This window comes from Platalea leucorodia (genome assembly GCF_965183815.1).
Source record: "Platalea leucorodia genome assembly, chromosome: 1".
Classification (NCBI taxonomy): Eukaryota; Metazoa; Chordata; class Aves; order Pelecaniformes; family Threskiornithidae; genus Platalea; species Platalea leucorodia.
Window position 1 is genome coordinate 48,126,800 of NC_138823.1, and position 17,390 is coordinate 48,144,189.

Below are 17,390 nucleotides of genomic sequence, written 5' to 3' on the forward strand. Positions count from 1 at the left end.
TGAGGAGAGCTGACTTCAGGCTGCTCAGGAAACTACTTAGTAAGGTCCCCTGGGAAAAAGCTTTTGAAGGTGCTGGGGCCCATCAGTGCTGGTCACTTTTTAAGTACCACCTCCTAAGAGCACAGGAGCAGGCAATTCCAAAATATTGGAAGTCAAGCAGGTGAGGTAGAAGGCTGGCTTGGCTGAGTTGGGATCTTCTTCTAGAACTAAGGCAAAAAAAGAAAGTGTATGGCCAGTGGAAGCAAGGTCAGGCGACACAGAAGGACTACAGAGAGGCTGTTTGCCACTGTAGGGAGGAAATACGCACGGCCAAAGCTCAATTAGAGCTGAAGCTGGCCAGTACTTTGAGGGACAATAAAAAGGGCTTTTTAAAATATGTAAATAGCAAAAGGCAGGCCAGAAATAACATTGGCCTGTTACTTGATGAGCATGGTCACCTCACGAACAGGGACATAGATAAAGCAGAGATGTTTAATGCTTTCTTTGCCTTGGTCTTCAACAACGACGATGGGCTCTGGGACTCCCAGGGCCCTGGGCTAGAGAACCGTGACTGTGAGAACGACAAACTCCCAACCAGCCCTGAATTTCTGCGGGTTTTGCTGCTCCAGCTGGATCCCTATAAGTTGATGGAGCCCGATGGGATTCATCCGAGGGTACTCAAAGAGCTGGCTGATGTCATAGTGAGACCTCTCTCAATGATTTTTCAATGCTCTTGGGAATCTGGAGAGGTCCCAGTTGACTGGAAGCTGGCAAACACTGTACCAATCTTCAAGAAGGGTAACAGGGATGACCCCGGTAACTACAGGCCTGTCAGTCTCACCTCTGTGCCTGGCAAAATTATGGAGAAGATTATTCTGGGAGTTATTGAAAAACACCTGAAAGACAATGCAGTCATTGGTCCCAGCCAGCGCGAGTTCTGCTTAACAAACTTAACTTCTTTCTATGACAAGGTTACCCACCTAGTTGACCAAGGGAAGCCAGTCGATGTAACCTTTTTGGATTTCAGTAAAGCTTTTGACACTGTCTCTCACAGTATCCTCCTGGACAAAATGTCCAGCATACAGCTGGATAAACACATAATGCGATGGGTGAGCGATTGGCTGATGGCTTGGGCTCAAAGGGTTATAGTAAATAGGGTTACATCGGGCTGTCAATCAGTCACTAGTGGTGTTCCGCACTAAGGGGAATGGGGATCCATCTTAGGCTCAGTGCTCTTTCATGTCTTCATAAATGACTTGGATGCAGGACTTGAAGGATTACTATCTAAGGTTGCTGATGACACAAAACTGGGAGGAGCTGTTGATGCTCTTGAGGGCGGAGAGGCCCTGCAGAGAGATCTACACAAATTGGAGAGCTGGGCAATCACCAGCCATATGAAGTTTAACAAGAGCAAGTGCCGGATTTTGCACCTGGGACATGGCAACCCTGGGTGTACATACAAACTAGGGAACGAGAGGCTGGAGAGCAGCCCCGTGGAGAGGGATCTGGGGGTTCTGGTCGACAGCAAGTTGAACATGAGCCAACAGTGTGCCTTGGCAGCCAGGAAGGCCAATCATGTCCTGAGGTGCATCAAGCACTGTATGGCCAGCCAGTCGAGGGAGGTGACGGGCCCGCTCTATTCTGCGCTGGTGCGGCCTCTTCTTGAGTACTCTGTGCAGTTTTGGGTGTCGCAGTATAAAAAGGATACAAAGCTACTAGAGGGTGTCCAGAGGAGAGCCACAAAGATGGTGAAGGGTTTAGAGGGGAAGCCTTATGAGGAGTGGCTGAAGTCACTTGGTCTGTTCAGCCTAGAGAAGAGGAGACTGCAGGGAGACCTCATCGAGGTCTACAGCTTCCTCACAAGGGGAAGAGGAGGGGCAGGCGCTGAACTCTTCTCCCTGGCGACCAATGATAGAACCCGAGGGAATGGCAGGAAAATATGCCAGGGGAGGTCTAGGCTGAATATTAGGAAAAGGTTCTTTACCCAGAGGGTGGTGGAGCACTGGAACAGGCTCCCCCGGGAGGTAGTCACAGCGCCAAGCCTGACAATATTCAAGAAGCATTTGGACAACGCCCTCAGGCATATGGTGTGAATTTTGGGGTTGTCCTATGCAGGAACAGGAGTTGGACTCAATGATCCTTGTGGGTCCCTTCCAACTCAAGACATCCTATGATTCTATGATTTAGCTCTGTTTCGATGAGCAAGCAGTTCCCCCACTCTGGGTCTATTGTTTTTAATGGGTTTTCTCTAGCAGAAAAATGCTGACTATTTGTGACAGAAGAAAGCTGATGAGGATTTCATTGGTACTCTGGTAAACATCGAAAACTATGGGCACATGATTTAGAGCAATTAAGTTACTCCAAATGAACAATTTTTAGCTGGACCACAGTAAGTGACTGTGAGTGCACTTGGGGCCTGTCCCTATCATAAGGGAAACCAGATTCATGCACATTCTTGCCTCTGCCATTGCAGCTGCTTCTCTCTTTGTTGTTTTGGCCTTTTGCTTTGTAAGGGGCTGCAGCTGCCAGGCAAGGTACGATTCTGCTCGGCTGTGTTTACCTTCTGAAAGGTTGGTGGATTTGACAGTGCTTTTCATAAGCTCTTTTCTTTCTAGCTGTTTGTGAGCTGCTGCGCTAGTGCACTTGCTGCTGACACACACTCACAAGGAAAAGCAAAACCACAGCTCTGCTGAAAGTTTTATTAAAGAATAAAAAAATTCAGTGAGCTATCTGCACAAGCCAATAAAATGGCACCCCATGCCCACAAAGTAGCAAGCACAGAGAGTTACATTTAAATTGATATTTTATGCAGCAAATAAATCAACACTTACCCAATGAAGTCCATAAAATTAATCGGGCGCAAAATATGCCATAGGATTTGCAGTCCTCTCACCCCAGAAATTTAAAAACACAAGCACACCATGTGCTTTCGAACCCTGTAACTTATTAGTGCAACATATTCCCCAGTATTTCTCTTTCCACAAAGCAGCACAGGCCTTGGCTATTGATTATTCATTAAAATCACAGCATGAGTCCTAGGAAGGAGCACGTGTGGCATCCATGATTTCATGGGCTTCCCTTGAACAAGGCCTCATACCGATTACGCAGTTTTTTCTGGTTGTGCAGAAGTCTAAGAAGTCCATCACAGTTCTGGGTCCACCTCATACTAAAGCAGCTGCCTCTGGCTTCATAGCTGCTGCACAGAGCACAGCAGGCTACGGCACATCCAGGACACTTGGCAAAATTAGCATCCAAATACCGGGGGATGCAGCTTCCCCTTGCCTTCAGTCTGCCAAATGCCTATGACACCATCATTCTGCAGCCGCAGAGGGAGTAAATGCTTGGTCTGTGTCACCCAGCACTGAGAATAAAACTAGGTGCGTGGGACAGAGCACTCCAGAGCAATGGGCACCTGGAACCCCATGTTAGCAGTGTCTTTGGGGGGGAAGAAAATGGAGGGAAAGTCCCAGCTTCCCCAAGTGTGTGAGAGCCGTATCTCCCCCAATTCAATGCTTTCTGCATTGCTGGTTGCTCTATCAGAGGCTAGAAGAACAGGGAAGTACCTGCTCTGACTAATCCCATCAGCCTTCTTTTTGGAAGATGGGCTGTAGGTAGATACATGCCATCAGTAGTGATGATACCATCTATAAATCCTATTCTTTAACAGCCGGCACTTATTTCAGGCACATTTTTATACTAACGTCCTGCTAGTAAATAACTTCCCATAGTATCACAGATCACCAGTATCAGTACACAGAGACTTTGACTTCTAGCACCAAGCTGGTTAGCCAGGGATCTGTATCAATCCACTTCTGCATGGGTTCCCTTTGCCATGTGCCACAGCAGCAAAGAGCTAAGGTGACCTCCCAGGAGAGCTCCATGAAAACCTGATTTCCCATGTGGAAATACTAGAGACAGGGTTGATCCCCCCTGGTCTGCTAACAATTTGACTCTACCACACCATGCAAGTTTTCCTGCTGAATAAGACCTGCTCTTCCTGAGAAAAGTAGGGAGAAATAGCACATCCATTCCAGGTTCCTGGACTGTTCTGTGAGCTTTGCAGGCACCTGCCACGTCTGATGTTCCTGCATTTCTGTAATTCACAAGCATCCCTCATGTGTTTTGCTTAGCACACAGGCTGGAGTCATGAAAAGGTCTTTAAAGAGATCCACAGTCTAACCTCTGCTGCGGATGCATAGAGCTGAATAGGGGGTGAGGTGAAAGGCTGTGCGCTAGAAAACCTTACATGTACCTCTACTCAGTGTTACAAATGTATACCTGTTAACATAATACAGGCAGTAGCCAAGGCTTGGTGAATGGTGGATAAAGAATGTGGACAGGGAGAGGGCTCTTTGCACAGGGTTTGATGTCACTGTGTGTATATATCAGAGACTACAAACATATTTTTACACAGGACAGTCAACACAACAAAATGGCAGCTGGCTTCTTTTGTGGCTGACTTCATTTGAATTCAAAAGGATCATCCAGACGAGGACTTTATGGCCTACTATAAATCCTTTTGACACAAAGTTCCCCCACCTTCCTCTGTCTGTTTTATAGATGCAAGCCAAGATCAGAAAGGCAAAGATGATTTCTCAGCTTTTTCTTGGTACGATAAAACTTTATGAATCCAGCTGGTGTTGCCAGGAACTTTGTGCTCCTGTCTGCACTGTACCCTCTGGACTGAGGGGTTTAGTCTGCCGTTAGAGGAGTCCTAGCTGATTAAAAAAAGATAACTAGGAACGGCAGAGCGGAAATGGGTTGGTTTATCCACGTTTCACTTTGTCCCATTATATCGGAAGAGAGGAATGGAGTGAAATGAAAGGCAGTTAATGCAGGGTCAGTCCTAATAATTTCTTTGTACAGCCCCAAGCTAGCTCACTGACACTGGACAGCCATTTTCAGCAGAATGCACCATTTAGCTCCAGTCTTCTAAAAAGTGCTGCTGAGCATTAATTGTTTTACGAATGTGTCAGCTGAGATGACGGAAACATTTCAGGGCAAGGAACACACCAGGCAGTGAGGGCAAGATACGTTATCCAACTAGAGTGACTTTTCTTCGTCACCATGACTCATCTATTTTTAATAGACATATAAATGAAACATTGTGCAGAGGCCTCTTACTTGCCATAGGCTAAATATTGTGGGTTTTTTCAGGTACATTTATTAGCAAATTCAATGCATACTTTATGTGATGAAGGACTAAAAAATTTAGCTACATGAGTTTTCCATTTGGCTCAAAAAGCTGAAGAGTCATTAGCACAGGAATATGCATTGCTCCCTAAGTCTCCACTTATACATCTTTTAGGATTGAGTTTCAATGTCATGTGCACAGCATGAAGAATAGAAAATACAAAGAGCCAGAGACTGAAGAAATTTTGAAACAATTATCTGCTACAAATATCTCAGAACAAGCCAAAGGGAAAGGGAAACATTTCTATTATCAGAAAATCTTTCCCATTTATGAATGCATTCTCATATCAGGAAATGATTTTCTGAAAGTAAATTTCCTCACCAGGCTATCAAGCTTTCCCTGATCTCCTTTTCTAACAGAGAAATGGTTCAGCATAGAGTGGAGAATATATTTGTTCTTGTTGCACTGTTTTGACAGAGACTGTCTTAGGGAAGCAGCTGGGGCAATTTTGACTTCTTTACTGGAGTCTTATTTTGCAAAAGCTAAGGTGGAATAGTATAACTATTCATCAAAAGAGGTAAATAAAGTGAAACGTCTGTAAAATATCTCAGTGCTGTGCAGCATTTAAAAATATCGCTGTTATATCTGAATGCTGGTGTGACATTGTTCAAATGCAATTCCATTTGTTCTAGTCAAACAAATTCATTGTCCCACAGTTAGAATTACCATATTTCCACTGGGATTTTTTTTTTTCTAAAAACTAAGGTATACTAAGAATGACCATTTGAAAGTGACACTCCAAATACTCAAAGATCAGTCAAGAAAGTAATTGGCTTGTTTCTGATATCTTTTACCATGCCCAGAAAATTACCTCTGAAAGGACTTGATTACCTTTTGTATTTAAAAAGAAGTATCAGCAAGAAATTGTTCATTACTACCAAGGTAATACCTGTTTTGGAAACTACCACAATTTCCAGTTAAAAACAGACTGGAAAAACAGACACAACAAAAATACAAAATTATTATCAGGTATACGAGTTTTAGAGTGAATACTGGCCATGAAAATAGCCTGTAGCCAAACAGGAGGAGAGTTATTTTACATTACTCCTCTTACCCGCTTCCTTTGAAGACAGATATGTAATTCTTCTCCCCTTCCCAAGGTTTGAAGTCAATACAGGTTTTCAGTCGATACTGTTCAAATGCCTTGAGGATGAGTCCCTTAGCATTCATTTCTGCAAAGCAAACAATGTTCTTGTCAATACTGAGCCAATAGGTTTGTGCTGTTATCCATACGGAACAAGTCCTAAGGGCGGGTCTTGCTCCAGCAATCTTTGATTAAAATAAGCAGGATTTTTGCTGGATTAAGACCTGGGTAGGGACCTAAAACCCCTAAATTAGGCTATTGTGACGTTATATCTTCCTCTTGTTCTGTTTCCACATAATTTTTCTTTGGTACTGCTGTACAAAATGTGACATGATAAGTATATAATGCATGATAGTGTGTGGTTCTCAATTTTGTAAATTCATTCATTTACTTTGCCGAGATTTATGTGAGCAAGTATTAAATGAACAGGGAAGGAAGGTATCAGATTTCACCTAGTGCAGACTGCAGGCTACAGATCTCTCACAGAATTCCTCTAGCACTTGAACTGCTAACATTATATCTGGGTTATCTGTCTATCTCCTCTAAGCAATTTATGTGGTTTCAACCCAGTTTAGATCCAAATCTAAACTGGGGGTGGGTGATTTTTTTTCGTGTCATGTACCAGAAAGCTAACCCCATGTTGTGTAGTGAGGGCACAATCTCCCCATGTGGTATACAGTAAGAACTCAATCTCCATCTCACCACTTGCCTCTGCCATGCAGAGCCACAGCTGGGTGGATTCAAAGGGATGGAGACAAGCTGTGGTGTGCCCCTGGCCCCACAACAGGGGACTCAGCGATGTGCCATTGCAAACTGCATTGCCTGCCAGAATGCCAATTTGCCATCGGTGCTGTAGATGATGTAAATGGCCAGGTAAGCTTTTCTGCTTTAAAAGGATCTGAAGATCCTTTTTTTCTTCTGCTTAGTTTCATGTCTCAGACATATGCTTTTAAAACCAAATCAGCCTGCTGAGACTCAGCACCAACACCAAGATGATATACCCTGCTTGTGCATACCCAGGCCCAATCCTGCTGCGGGAAATGGCCTGCTCGAGACTTACAAGAGGAAAGGATGCCACAGTATCTTTACCAATCTGTATTTAACATTTCAATCAACATGACATACAGACATTCTCAAGGGCATATACTGTACCCAGGCTATCTTCAAGAACGTAGGGAATAACTTGGGGCCACCGATAGTTATCACCAATGATGGAGTTTCGTTCCTGCATCTGAGAAAGAAAATAAGTATGCAGTCCTCAGTAAAAAGTGATTTAGGATCAGGGACTACAATAGTGCTAAAGCAAAGCACATCTCCTACAAGTTCATATAAGACCTATAGGAAATCAAAGACCTCAAAAACTTTGGAAGATCACTCAGAAGTCTAAGGTTTGGGTTTGAAATCCCTTCACTCCCTTCTACCAGTGTCTCCAACTTCTGCAGCATTTTCTCCATACAAATTACCTGAGATTTTGATGCATGTGTGAGGAGAGCTTCAGCTCCTGTGGGAAGCATTAAGATCTAAAGAAGTCCTGAAAACTGTACAGAGATTAATAATTCTGTAATTTTTCGTAATGAGAGGGTTTGCTCCTGTGCCCTTAGCAAGTGCTCTCCTTGCTTCTACTGATAAGCTCAGGCCAAAACAGGTCACCAAAAGGGACAGTAAAGCACCGTTGACTTTCAGGGGTATAAAACACTTTTGGGGTTTCTACTAGGTCTCTTTAGGATGTAACTTGCTATGTAAGTATTTTTTTTGATGGATCAGGCAGGGATACTGGAGAGATTTAAAATGTGGTATTACAGACCTAGTTTTCCATTGGTTGTAGTGAATCTACTTATATGATGAAGGTTTTGCAGCACTGGTCTCTAAATTTAGTTGGCTTATAATGAATATTGTGCAGATAAATGACGAATCTTTTATATAAACCTGTCTGGATGATCATCAGTGCTGCTGAATCTCTTAAAAGTTCAAATATAAAAAACACAGTATAGGAAATAAGAAGCTAATAATATTGATCTAATGGCTAAACCGACCTTATTCTGGATAATGTTTCTGCAAATGTTCCCGACTCCTTCATTTTCTATGACATATTGTAGAAATCCATCCCCAAACTTTTTCAGTTTATTGTTACATAAACAGCATTTATTGTTAGTAGGAACAGGATGCATCAATCATTTCCATGTCAGCGATACTTTACATTACATAAGTCAATGACATATTTCTGGTTTTATATTTTATGTTTGAACTCACCCCGTCAAGTTTGATGTCTCCCTCAAAAAGGTCTAGTCCTAAAGCTAAAGGGAAGAAGAGATTAACATTCAGTTATTGTATTGATCTGTGGCTACCATAATGAAAATCACCAAAAAAAATTAAAAGAGAAACTGAATTTTAAAAAACCTTCATTGATGTCAAAGATGTCTTGATCAATTCCTCCATCTACATCTATTTCTGAAAAATAAAAAGACAAGTGAGGTAGGACATTAGCTCTTGCTGTTATCTTTATGAAGTGTGAAAATTAATGCAATAACAATAACAGTAATTATAAATCTGTGTCTGTCCTAGTGATGTTTATGAGCAGCTGTTTTTGTTGACTGCCTCCCATGCATACAAATAGATCTCTAAACAGAACTCACCAGTTGTCTCCAGAGCAGGCTGGGGAGGGGGAAGAAAAAAAGATATTATTAGAAAGGCACATAATGAAATGCAGCTCGCGTTACTCTCTCAACAGTATTAGAGATGCGATTTAAGCTCAACTGACAGCACTTAGTGCGTGGCTTTGTATTGGATTGACTGGACCCACTGATTTCTCATTTGACTGGAAATGTTTATTTGCTTATGTGTTGGCTTTGTGTCCTCCCTACTTCAGGTTGCCCAACAAATAAGTCATCCAGTACTGCTTCTGTAAAGTTTTCACAACCGTTTTTCTCTCACCACTCAGGCAGTGCTGAATGGCCTTTCACAAATGAGAAGAGCCAATTATTTCTATGAAATCAAGTATTGCTACAAGTCAGGTGCTCTGGGAGCTATGCTTAACCTTCCCTTGTAAAGCTGAAGATGGGGGGGAATGAGTGGTCCAGCATCACGCCTCAAGTCTTTGAAGGACAAGACATAGAGTCTAGGTCACCTCAGCTCCAGTTCAGTGCCTTAGCTGGGCTCGGTTTACCTCAGCAATACCAACTAACAGGCTGTTTCTGCAATGTGCAAAATCCAAGTTCCATGTTGGAGCAAGACCAAAAAAATATACATAGCACACATTTCCTTGCCGTAACATGCCCATAGAATATAATCTGTGTTCTTTTATTGGACTAGACACTTCATTTTGGACTGGTTTGAACATACTTGACATAATACTATGCAACTATTTCTCATGCAGTGAGTAAAATCATGAACAGCCTTTCTAACAAATTGATGGTGAGTGGGTTTTTCTGTTTCTCATCAGGAGCCTTGTACTTGTATGTTTGACAAGGAGTTCACCAACTGAAGGTAAAAAACACCCTTAAATTCTAAGCTCTGACAATATAGTTTACATATATAGGAAATGGTGAGATATAACAGCAATTCTGCAAAGCAGGGTGAGATTTTTACTTTTATTTTTATTATAGTTCCCCTCCTGACTGCTTTTCTTTCTCCATATTAATAATTTGTTCTCTTTTGTACATGCAGTTTTGCATGTATGACTTATTTTTCCAGTATGATAAGCATCTGCAACCTCTATTAGAAGCAATGAACAGTACAAAATCAGAATGTTGAAAAATGGCAAAAATCAAGTCCATGCAGTCTACAAGAATATTAATTTTGGTAATTTCTACCACCTGCATGATGGATAAGAAAATAGTATGGCCTGAACATTCAAGAGAGATTCAAATGCACATGTTCTTCTAGACCTGACTTTCAGCACATAATGATGGGAACAATTTTGAGGACAAACATAACTGTGGGCCCTAAAACTGATGTGATTCGTATAAAAACTTTAACCAAATGCAGGAAAAAAATAACTCCAATGAAATTTCTTTATTTGGAAAAGGTTCAGAAAGAAAGTTTTGAAATTGTCAGAATGTCCTATTTTAGCTTTTTAATGAAAGATTCATCTTCAATCTGAAATGACTGTCTTGTGAAAACTTCAGCAAATGGCAGAAAAAAATATTGTAAATACAAAAGCCTGAAATCTCATTTTAACATTTTGATTCACCTGAACTAAAATTAATTCAAACTGTTGCCCCACAGTTTTTGTCAGATTTTCATCATTTATTCTGATTGCCTAAGTGGGGAAAACCACGTAGAGGCTATAATTTATAGGTTGAAGAGAGATAATGCCTAATTGGTATGACCTGGCATAATCAAATGCTGAATATCTAAACGTTGTATAACCAGGCAAAGTTTATAATCAACTTCTGCTGCTGCTTCTTAATTTCCTTAATGAAAACTACTGCGCACATATGTCCCTGCCCAGTCTAAAGGCAGGCTTTTGACCTTGAAGTGTCAGTTACAAAAACCATTGAGTAGAATCTGTTTCCTGACCCGATTTCTCTTGAAACAGCCTTGTTTCAGTACTTCACAGTTCTAGGTTGTTTCAAAATTTGGTAGATTTTAAGATACCCAACTCTTAAAAATCCAGTGTCATTGTGGAAATGTGACCGAGTCCATTGAAAAACTGTTTCCAGACTTGGGCAGATGCAAATGCTGAAGGATTGATTTTGATCTCACATTTCACTGAGTTAACTGGTATTATTCAGGTTTACATTGATACATGAGAAATAAGGATGGGGACTTCAGAAAAAAGAATAAGCATGTAACTGCATACAGATACAGTTTAACAAACCAAAATACCTTTTTCAAACAAATCATCCATAAATCTGCAATGTCAATAGACTCATCTTACATTCTGATGTTTTATTGCACATATATCCTCTCATTACATTTCATTATCACTGGATATGCATAAGACAGTATCCAGTCCATGTATTCAAGTTTTGAAATGAAAGTGCAGCCTGTAAAACAAGCTGAAAGTACAAGGCCAAAGTGCATAACACACATTTTGAAGACTTCATTTGCTTTTAAACTCCCACTCTCACAGATTTCTACCTAACATGGAAGAAAAAAATAACAAGTAAAGCTTGCAATATTCAAAAATTAAAATCACATTATTGTCTTTTCTGTTAAAGATTGTTGATGGAGGAGAAGAATCATACCTGTATATTTTGAATCCTCTTATAACCATTAATGGAGAGTAAAATGTTTCTACAGTTTCAATAATTATAAACTACAATATACCCATATCGACTAGTCAGAAAGCATAACTGTGCTAAAGATGAAAACTGGCTAGCTCATGGAAAAGCTCCTCTATCAGCAGCAAAAGCTAACAAACTGAAATCAATGTAGCTGAGTCCACCAGTACTTTTGGTGCATAAACCAAAATGTGAATTCATGACTGAAGAATATGAAATTCAGCAATTGACTGAAATCCAGGCTGGTCCTTAGTGTCTGAAAATTGGCACTGAATGTTTTATGCTGAAGGAAGCCCTTTCATCACTCTTTTCCACGTCCTTCTCAACAGAACTAGGTCTTTAGTCCTGTGAATCTCAACAGTAAAATACTCAGTTTCAAAAGGAGTATCTTTGCGCACAAGTGTTATTCATCTGAGTAGCAATGGCTTCCACCTCAATACCACCCTGACAACTAAGACCTATATCATGCATTTCTAGTCTCTGAAATTTTTGAAAATAAAGAACAGATTGGCAGTTCACAGTCACGTGCAGAGGAAGGTTATATTACCTGCGGCGTACCAAAGAGGAATCTAATTTAGTCTAACCAATGCTACTTTTAAATCGACACACATAAAAAATTCTGAATGTTTATAATATTAGTCCCTAACTGTGGCAAACAACGTGGTTTATGTGAATTAAGTTACATTAAACGTTGGTCAAACCATGGCTTGTGAACACATTTAACTGGCATATAGTTCAAGTGCATATTGAATGGGTGGGAAACTTCTCACCTTTTTTAGTCACATAAAAACTAGGCAAGTAGACTCACTCAGTAATCAGTGGAAAAACAAATGAATAATTGCATACATAACTCATCTGTCACTAAAATAGGTATGGCACTGTGATGGCATCTCCAGATGATGATCCACCTCACCTAGCTTGGACATCTATTCAAGGATGTGATAAATCACCCAATGAAAATTTCCCTGTCTCACCATGAACTTCAGACCCAGTATAGTCAATGAGTTTAGATGAGACGCCCTAATTTATCAGTGTTTTCTCCAGACTATATAACTTTTAGTATTGGCATCCAGAAATACAGAAGAAGCTGTTCCTGGCCATAAGGCACATGGAAATGAAAGAATTAGCCCTGGTAATCAGAAGCCCCTCTCTCACACAGAAGCTGGCTGTTAACAAGTCAGTTCAATGTGTAATAGCTTGTAGATGTCAGTAGCAGTCTGCATTACCAAAACCTGTAGAGGAATCTAAACAAGGTTGAGACTTGAGTTTCTAAAAGGTTGGGAATAAAGGAACAGGTAGTCATGATGGGCAGTGGAAATACAAGGGAATTGTGAGGCTGGGGTAGTGGGGGATACAGGAGGCCTATGGGAAAGTTGGGGACATGAGGCTGAGCTCTTGACTTAGGGAGATATATGAGCGTGCGTTGATGGAGAGGAAGAAGATACGAACGCCACAGTGAGGTGTTAGAGCTAGATTCAGACAGTTAAGTTGCATAACGTAAAACAGATAATGTTATTCCACTAAAGTAATGTCACAGTAAGTAATACCTTGCTCTGTAGATTACCCTGAAGCTATGAACAGCCGAAATGAACTTTCAACAACCTACTGGTTTTTGTTCTCCAAACTAATTATCTTGTGTATCACCAAAATTCCTGGCCTCTGCATTAAATTATCACAAGATGAGCAAAATGCCACATTTCACTACAAAAGACAGGAAATACAAAATCTCAACTGTTACTTTTTTGGCATTAAATAGTTCAGCTGGATTGGAGGAACAGAAAACAGGCATTTACAAGTGTACCCAGTGGCTAAAAAGGCATCAATTTCAATATCAAATATATTGTGTTACAGCAAAAAAAAATCATATTTCCATTCAAATATGGAGTAGCAAAATAAATTTTAATACTTATCTTGATTCTAACACCAGACTTGCTATTCTGGTAACATTACTTCAAATACTAGTGGACATTTTGCTTAGATGGGGAATGCAAGATAAGCTCTTCCCATGTATAGCCAGACCTATTAAAAATAGCAGCACTAAGACCCCGAGGAAACAGAAATATTTCTCTCTCTTCCATGCAGATGACAATAGAATTCTTATTTTGCAAAAGCAACGTATTTAAGTCTTTTCCTCTCAAACTCATCTTAAGCTGCATTGGTTACTTGATCATATAAAGAATATTCATTCTTTGTTTTCTTACCTGACTCCAGACCACCTGAAGAAGAAGCCAAGTTAGGAGCACAGGCCAAGAAAACCAGTCCATGTTGTTATCCAGTCAGCAGTTGCATGGGCAGAATTTCAGACCAACTTGGTATTTAAGGAAGTAAATATCATAAAGCAAAACCTTTGTCCTTTCACCAACAATTCACTTACCTGCCTTTTTCTTGTCCAGTAGGCAAAGTCCATCATTACTATATTACGAAAACTAACATATACTTTGACGATTTTTAAGCATTGCTGTGAGAAAAAGTATTGGACACAAATTGACATACAGGATGAAATGGACACAAGAAAATGGAAATGTAGAGGAAACGGACACACTGAAATACAGGAAATTCCATTTAAACATAAGAAAACTTTTTTTATTCTAAGAGTTTTTAAGCACTAGAACAAATTGCCCAGAGAAGTTGTGGAGTCTCCATCCTTGGACACAGTCAAAACCCAACCAGATAGAGCCCTGAGCAACCTGCCGCAGGTAACCCTGCTGCAAGCAGGGGGATTGGACTAGGGGATCTCTGAGGTGCCTTCCCACCTCAACCACCCTGTAATTCAGTGAACAGAGCTGGCACTAAAACCTTTTGAACAACTGAAAGCTAGCAAGACTCTTGGCAGCTAAGACATTAATATATTAATAAATATGGGGGTTTTTGACAGAAGGTGAACATGGGAAATGAGTGTGCCTAAAAAAAACCTGTCAGCAACATAATTTCAGTATCTTGCTTTTAGAAAAAGCAATGCCATTTCTATTGTTGATGAATGTGAAATTATGTATTTGTCAGAAAATCATATAATGGTCGTCTTCTGGACTACTTAAAAATTCCATACAAAAACATTTTTTAAATGTCAGTACCATTGTACTATCACCACTGTCTGTTACTCTTTGGAGTTTTAGTTTCTTCCAACTTCAGTCATCTCTTTTACTTACCAGCTGCCAGAGACCGCTGAAATTGCCAGTTTCTTCTTACGCTTAAACTGAAGGCACTTGTGGTAATTGTATGATCAAACTTGGCTAACGTTTCACTTTCCCAGACCAACTACCTGGTTAGAATGTCGTAAAAACTAAAAAAGACATTTAGATTTTTGTGTTGTAAATACAGAGTCCCAAATGATTATATCAAAATTAATAACATTTCTCATACTACTTCAAGTGTCAGAGCTGATAAGAAAGAACGGGTTGATCCTAAGTAATGAGGACACCTGAGCAATTTCTAGCTGCTCAGATCCATCCTTATTTCATTGCCGATCCATTAAGAAGTAGCAGTTGTGGATATTGTTGTTCTTATAATGTTAGTTTTTTCAACAAAAGTAACAGTAAGTGTTGGCATCCTCAACCCACCAATAACGATGGTGTCAATTGTTCTCAAATCAGTGATGTCTGGAAGGTTGAAAAGCTCTTTTGTCAAGATTTCTTCTGCAAGTTCAGCAGCCCTTGAATTCTGCATGCTGTCACCTTCAACTGCTGGGAGATGACGGTAGTTCTCCTTTTGGAGGCTCTCTAGGCTAGATTGGCTACATCCACAGTAACAAGCGCTTCAAACCAACTGAAACAGATCTGTACATTGAGACATTTGGTGCTAGGAACCTGCCAGCTATGCTGTACATGTCTCAAAGGGCTTTACTTCAGACTGGCTCTGATTTGATCCCAAGGACTGGATGTCAGTGGTGACAACTGGACTGCATTAGGCAGGGATCTAAAGAACATATTCTGGTTTAGTTTCAAACCAAAGGAATTCAATTTAGACACTCCAAAACTGCTCTGTGATGTGAACTAAAGCATGGTAAGTGGGAATGATGATGATACTTGCTTAAAAAATACACTCCTGATCAAAACTAAAAGACTAGTGTAGCTGCACCCATTATTGTTTGATTACAGTACTTTGCAAGTGTTTTCTTGAGATGGTGGAATATGATGAACTCAAAAGAAATAGCACATTTTTTGGTCTTACTACTTGATGTTGGAAGAAAGCCTAAAAGCCTGTTTTTCCACTTCTTTGGTCCCTTTTATATGCCAAAAATCAAGACAATCTGCTCTCTGTTCCCACATCCCCACTTCTAAGACACATCAACGAGCACTGCGACCTCACACCAACCTCTTCACAGTAGGAGAGAGGAGGATGATTTTCCTGTCACAAAGAATGGCTGTATGAACCTCTGTGTCATGACCATCGCTGCTCTCAGGACTGGCTAAAAAGTGAGTTACCCAAAGAAAACACTAGAAGGTGTTGGAGTTGGCATACAGTGACACCAAACAGAGAAGGCATCAGAATTATATGCTAACCCTGCACTGTAAAATACAGTCCCTATACATGTTTTTCCTCCAGTTCATACTGCTTTTTAATTAATTAAACTCAGAGTTTTGACACCTCAGCCAGTCGTCTGGTGTAATAAACCAAGACGCAACAGAAAATTAAACAATATATGAACAACAGAATGTCAGGACTTTTAAGGCAGAAGTTCTTGGCCTAAATTTCAGTGTCACCCATGAAGTAGCTAAATGGATTTTTTAATACAAGTTGAGGAGAATGTAATAAATAGATAGGCAGTCTTAAGGAAGTTTTTTTTCTATCGAATCATGGAAGATCTTTTCTACAGAGCTTATCTACTTTCGTGACCACATTATCTACAACGGCAAACATCTTGCTTTATCACTGACTTACTATGTTCAGGCAATATACCTAGCCCTTATTTTCCTTAAGGGTTTTGCTATATGACTCCTTGCATTTTTCTTTGAAGATGAAAAGCAGTATAGCCATATCATACTTCTAAGACCAAGGCTCACCCTAAGAAATAACTGAGTACTACTGGAGTTGAATTAATAAAGGATAGTGCAACTTATTTGAATAGATGATGTGCCTTTTCAGATGTACAAAAAGAATGGCAGTCTTAGATCTTGTCCTTGTTCTACAGTTACTTGGCATGTAACAGCCAAAAGTAACGCACGTCCCTTCTTGATACAGTCAGGGACCTGTGGAATTCGAGGATGTTATTTCCATTACCATTTTGATCTGCAGGTAGAGTCCATCAGTGTCCTGACTACAAGCTCCGTATTTGAGGAAAAGTAAGAACATTAAACACAAAGCAGAAGGAGCAGGTCTTTAGCTGGTTGATTGCTTTTTTCTTTCTTGCAATTCTTTGCCTTGAACATGTTTCACAACTTTTATGGGTGCTAAGCTATCTAATAAGCCTTGAGTAACTATAAGAGACACCTGCAAAATCTGAGCTTTTGCCAGTCAATTACATTTCTTTCCCCATAGACCCACATGCTCCCATGCTGCTAGTAGAAGCAATGAAAAGGAAAGACATCAGAACTTGATATGGAGCTCACTGCAGATCTGTTGCAGTGACCGCTTGGATCTCCTGCTGGGTTCACTTCGCTGGCACCAGACAGATGGGGAGCACCACAGAGCAGACAGGGCATTCCCTTGGACAGGCACCATCTCTTTGCGTCTGCCCAGTAGTACCGGTGCCGGTGGGCACTACTGCAGCATAGGTAATCATAATACTGCAGTGCTCATCCCCGTCTTGCTGCAGAACAAGGAACGTTCATCAGGCATTGCCCAATGCAGGTGGGAAGCAACACCTGCTTTATTCTTCTTCATAAAGCTATACCTGCGGATAATAATCCGGGAAGAGACAGTAATGGGGGCAGAGAGACTGGAAAAAAATGAGTGAAGTACAGGAGAGCAA

General features: G+C 40.6%; 1 protein-coding gene across 1 annotated transcript in view; it reads right to left on the bottom strand.

The window, feature by feature from the left end:
* MEP1B (meprin A subunit beta) overlaps nt 1–17,390 on the bottom strand; it is a gene marked incomplete at its 3' end in the record, with an annotated part of 50,722 nt that overhangs the window by 17,705 nt on the left and 15,627 nt on the right. Inside the window, exons 8-14 of the mRNA XM_082328965.1 lie at nt 17,165–17,228; nt 15,794–15,887; nt 15,040–15,212; nt 8,655–8,705; nt 8,508–8,551; nt 7,410–7,482; nt 6,228–6,345 (exon numbers count right to left, since the gene is read on the bottom strand). Of these exons, the coding sequence (XP_082185091.1) occupies nt 6,228–6,345; nt 7,410–7,482; nt 8,508–8,551; nt 8,655–8,705; nt 15,040–15,212; nt 15,794–15,887; nt 17,165–17,228 (617 nt within the window). The remainder of the gene's footprint in view (nt 1–6,227; nt 6,346–7,409; nt 7,483–8,507; nt 8,552–8,654; nt 8,706–15,039; nt 15,213–15,793; nt 15,888–17,164; nt 17,229–17,390) is intronic.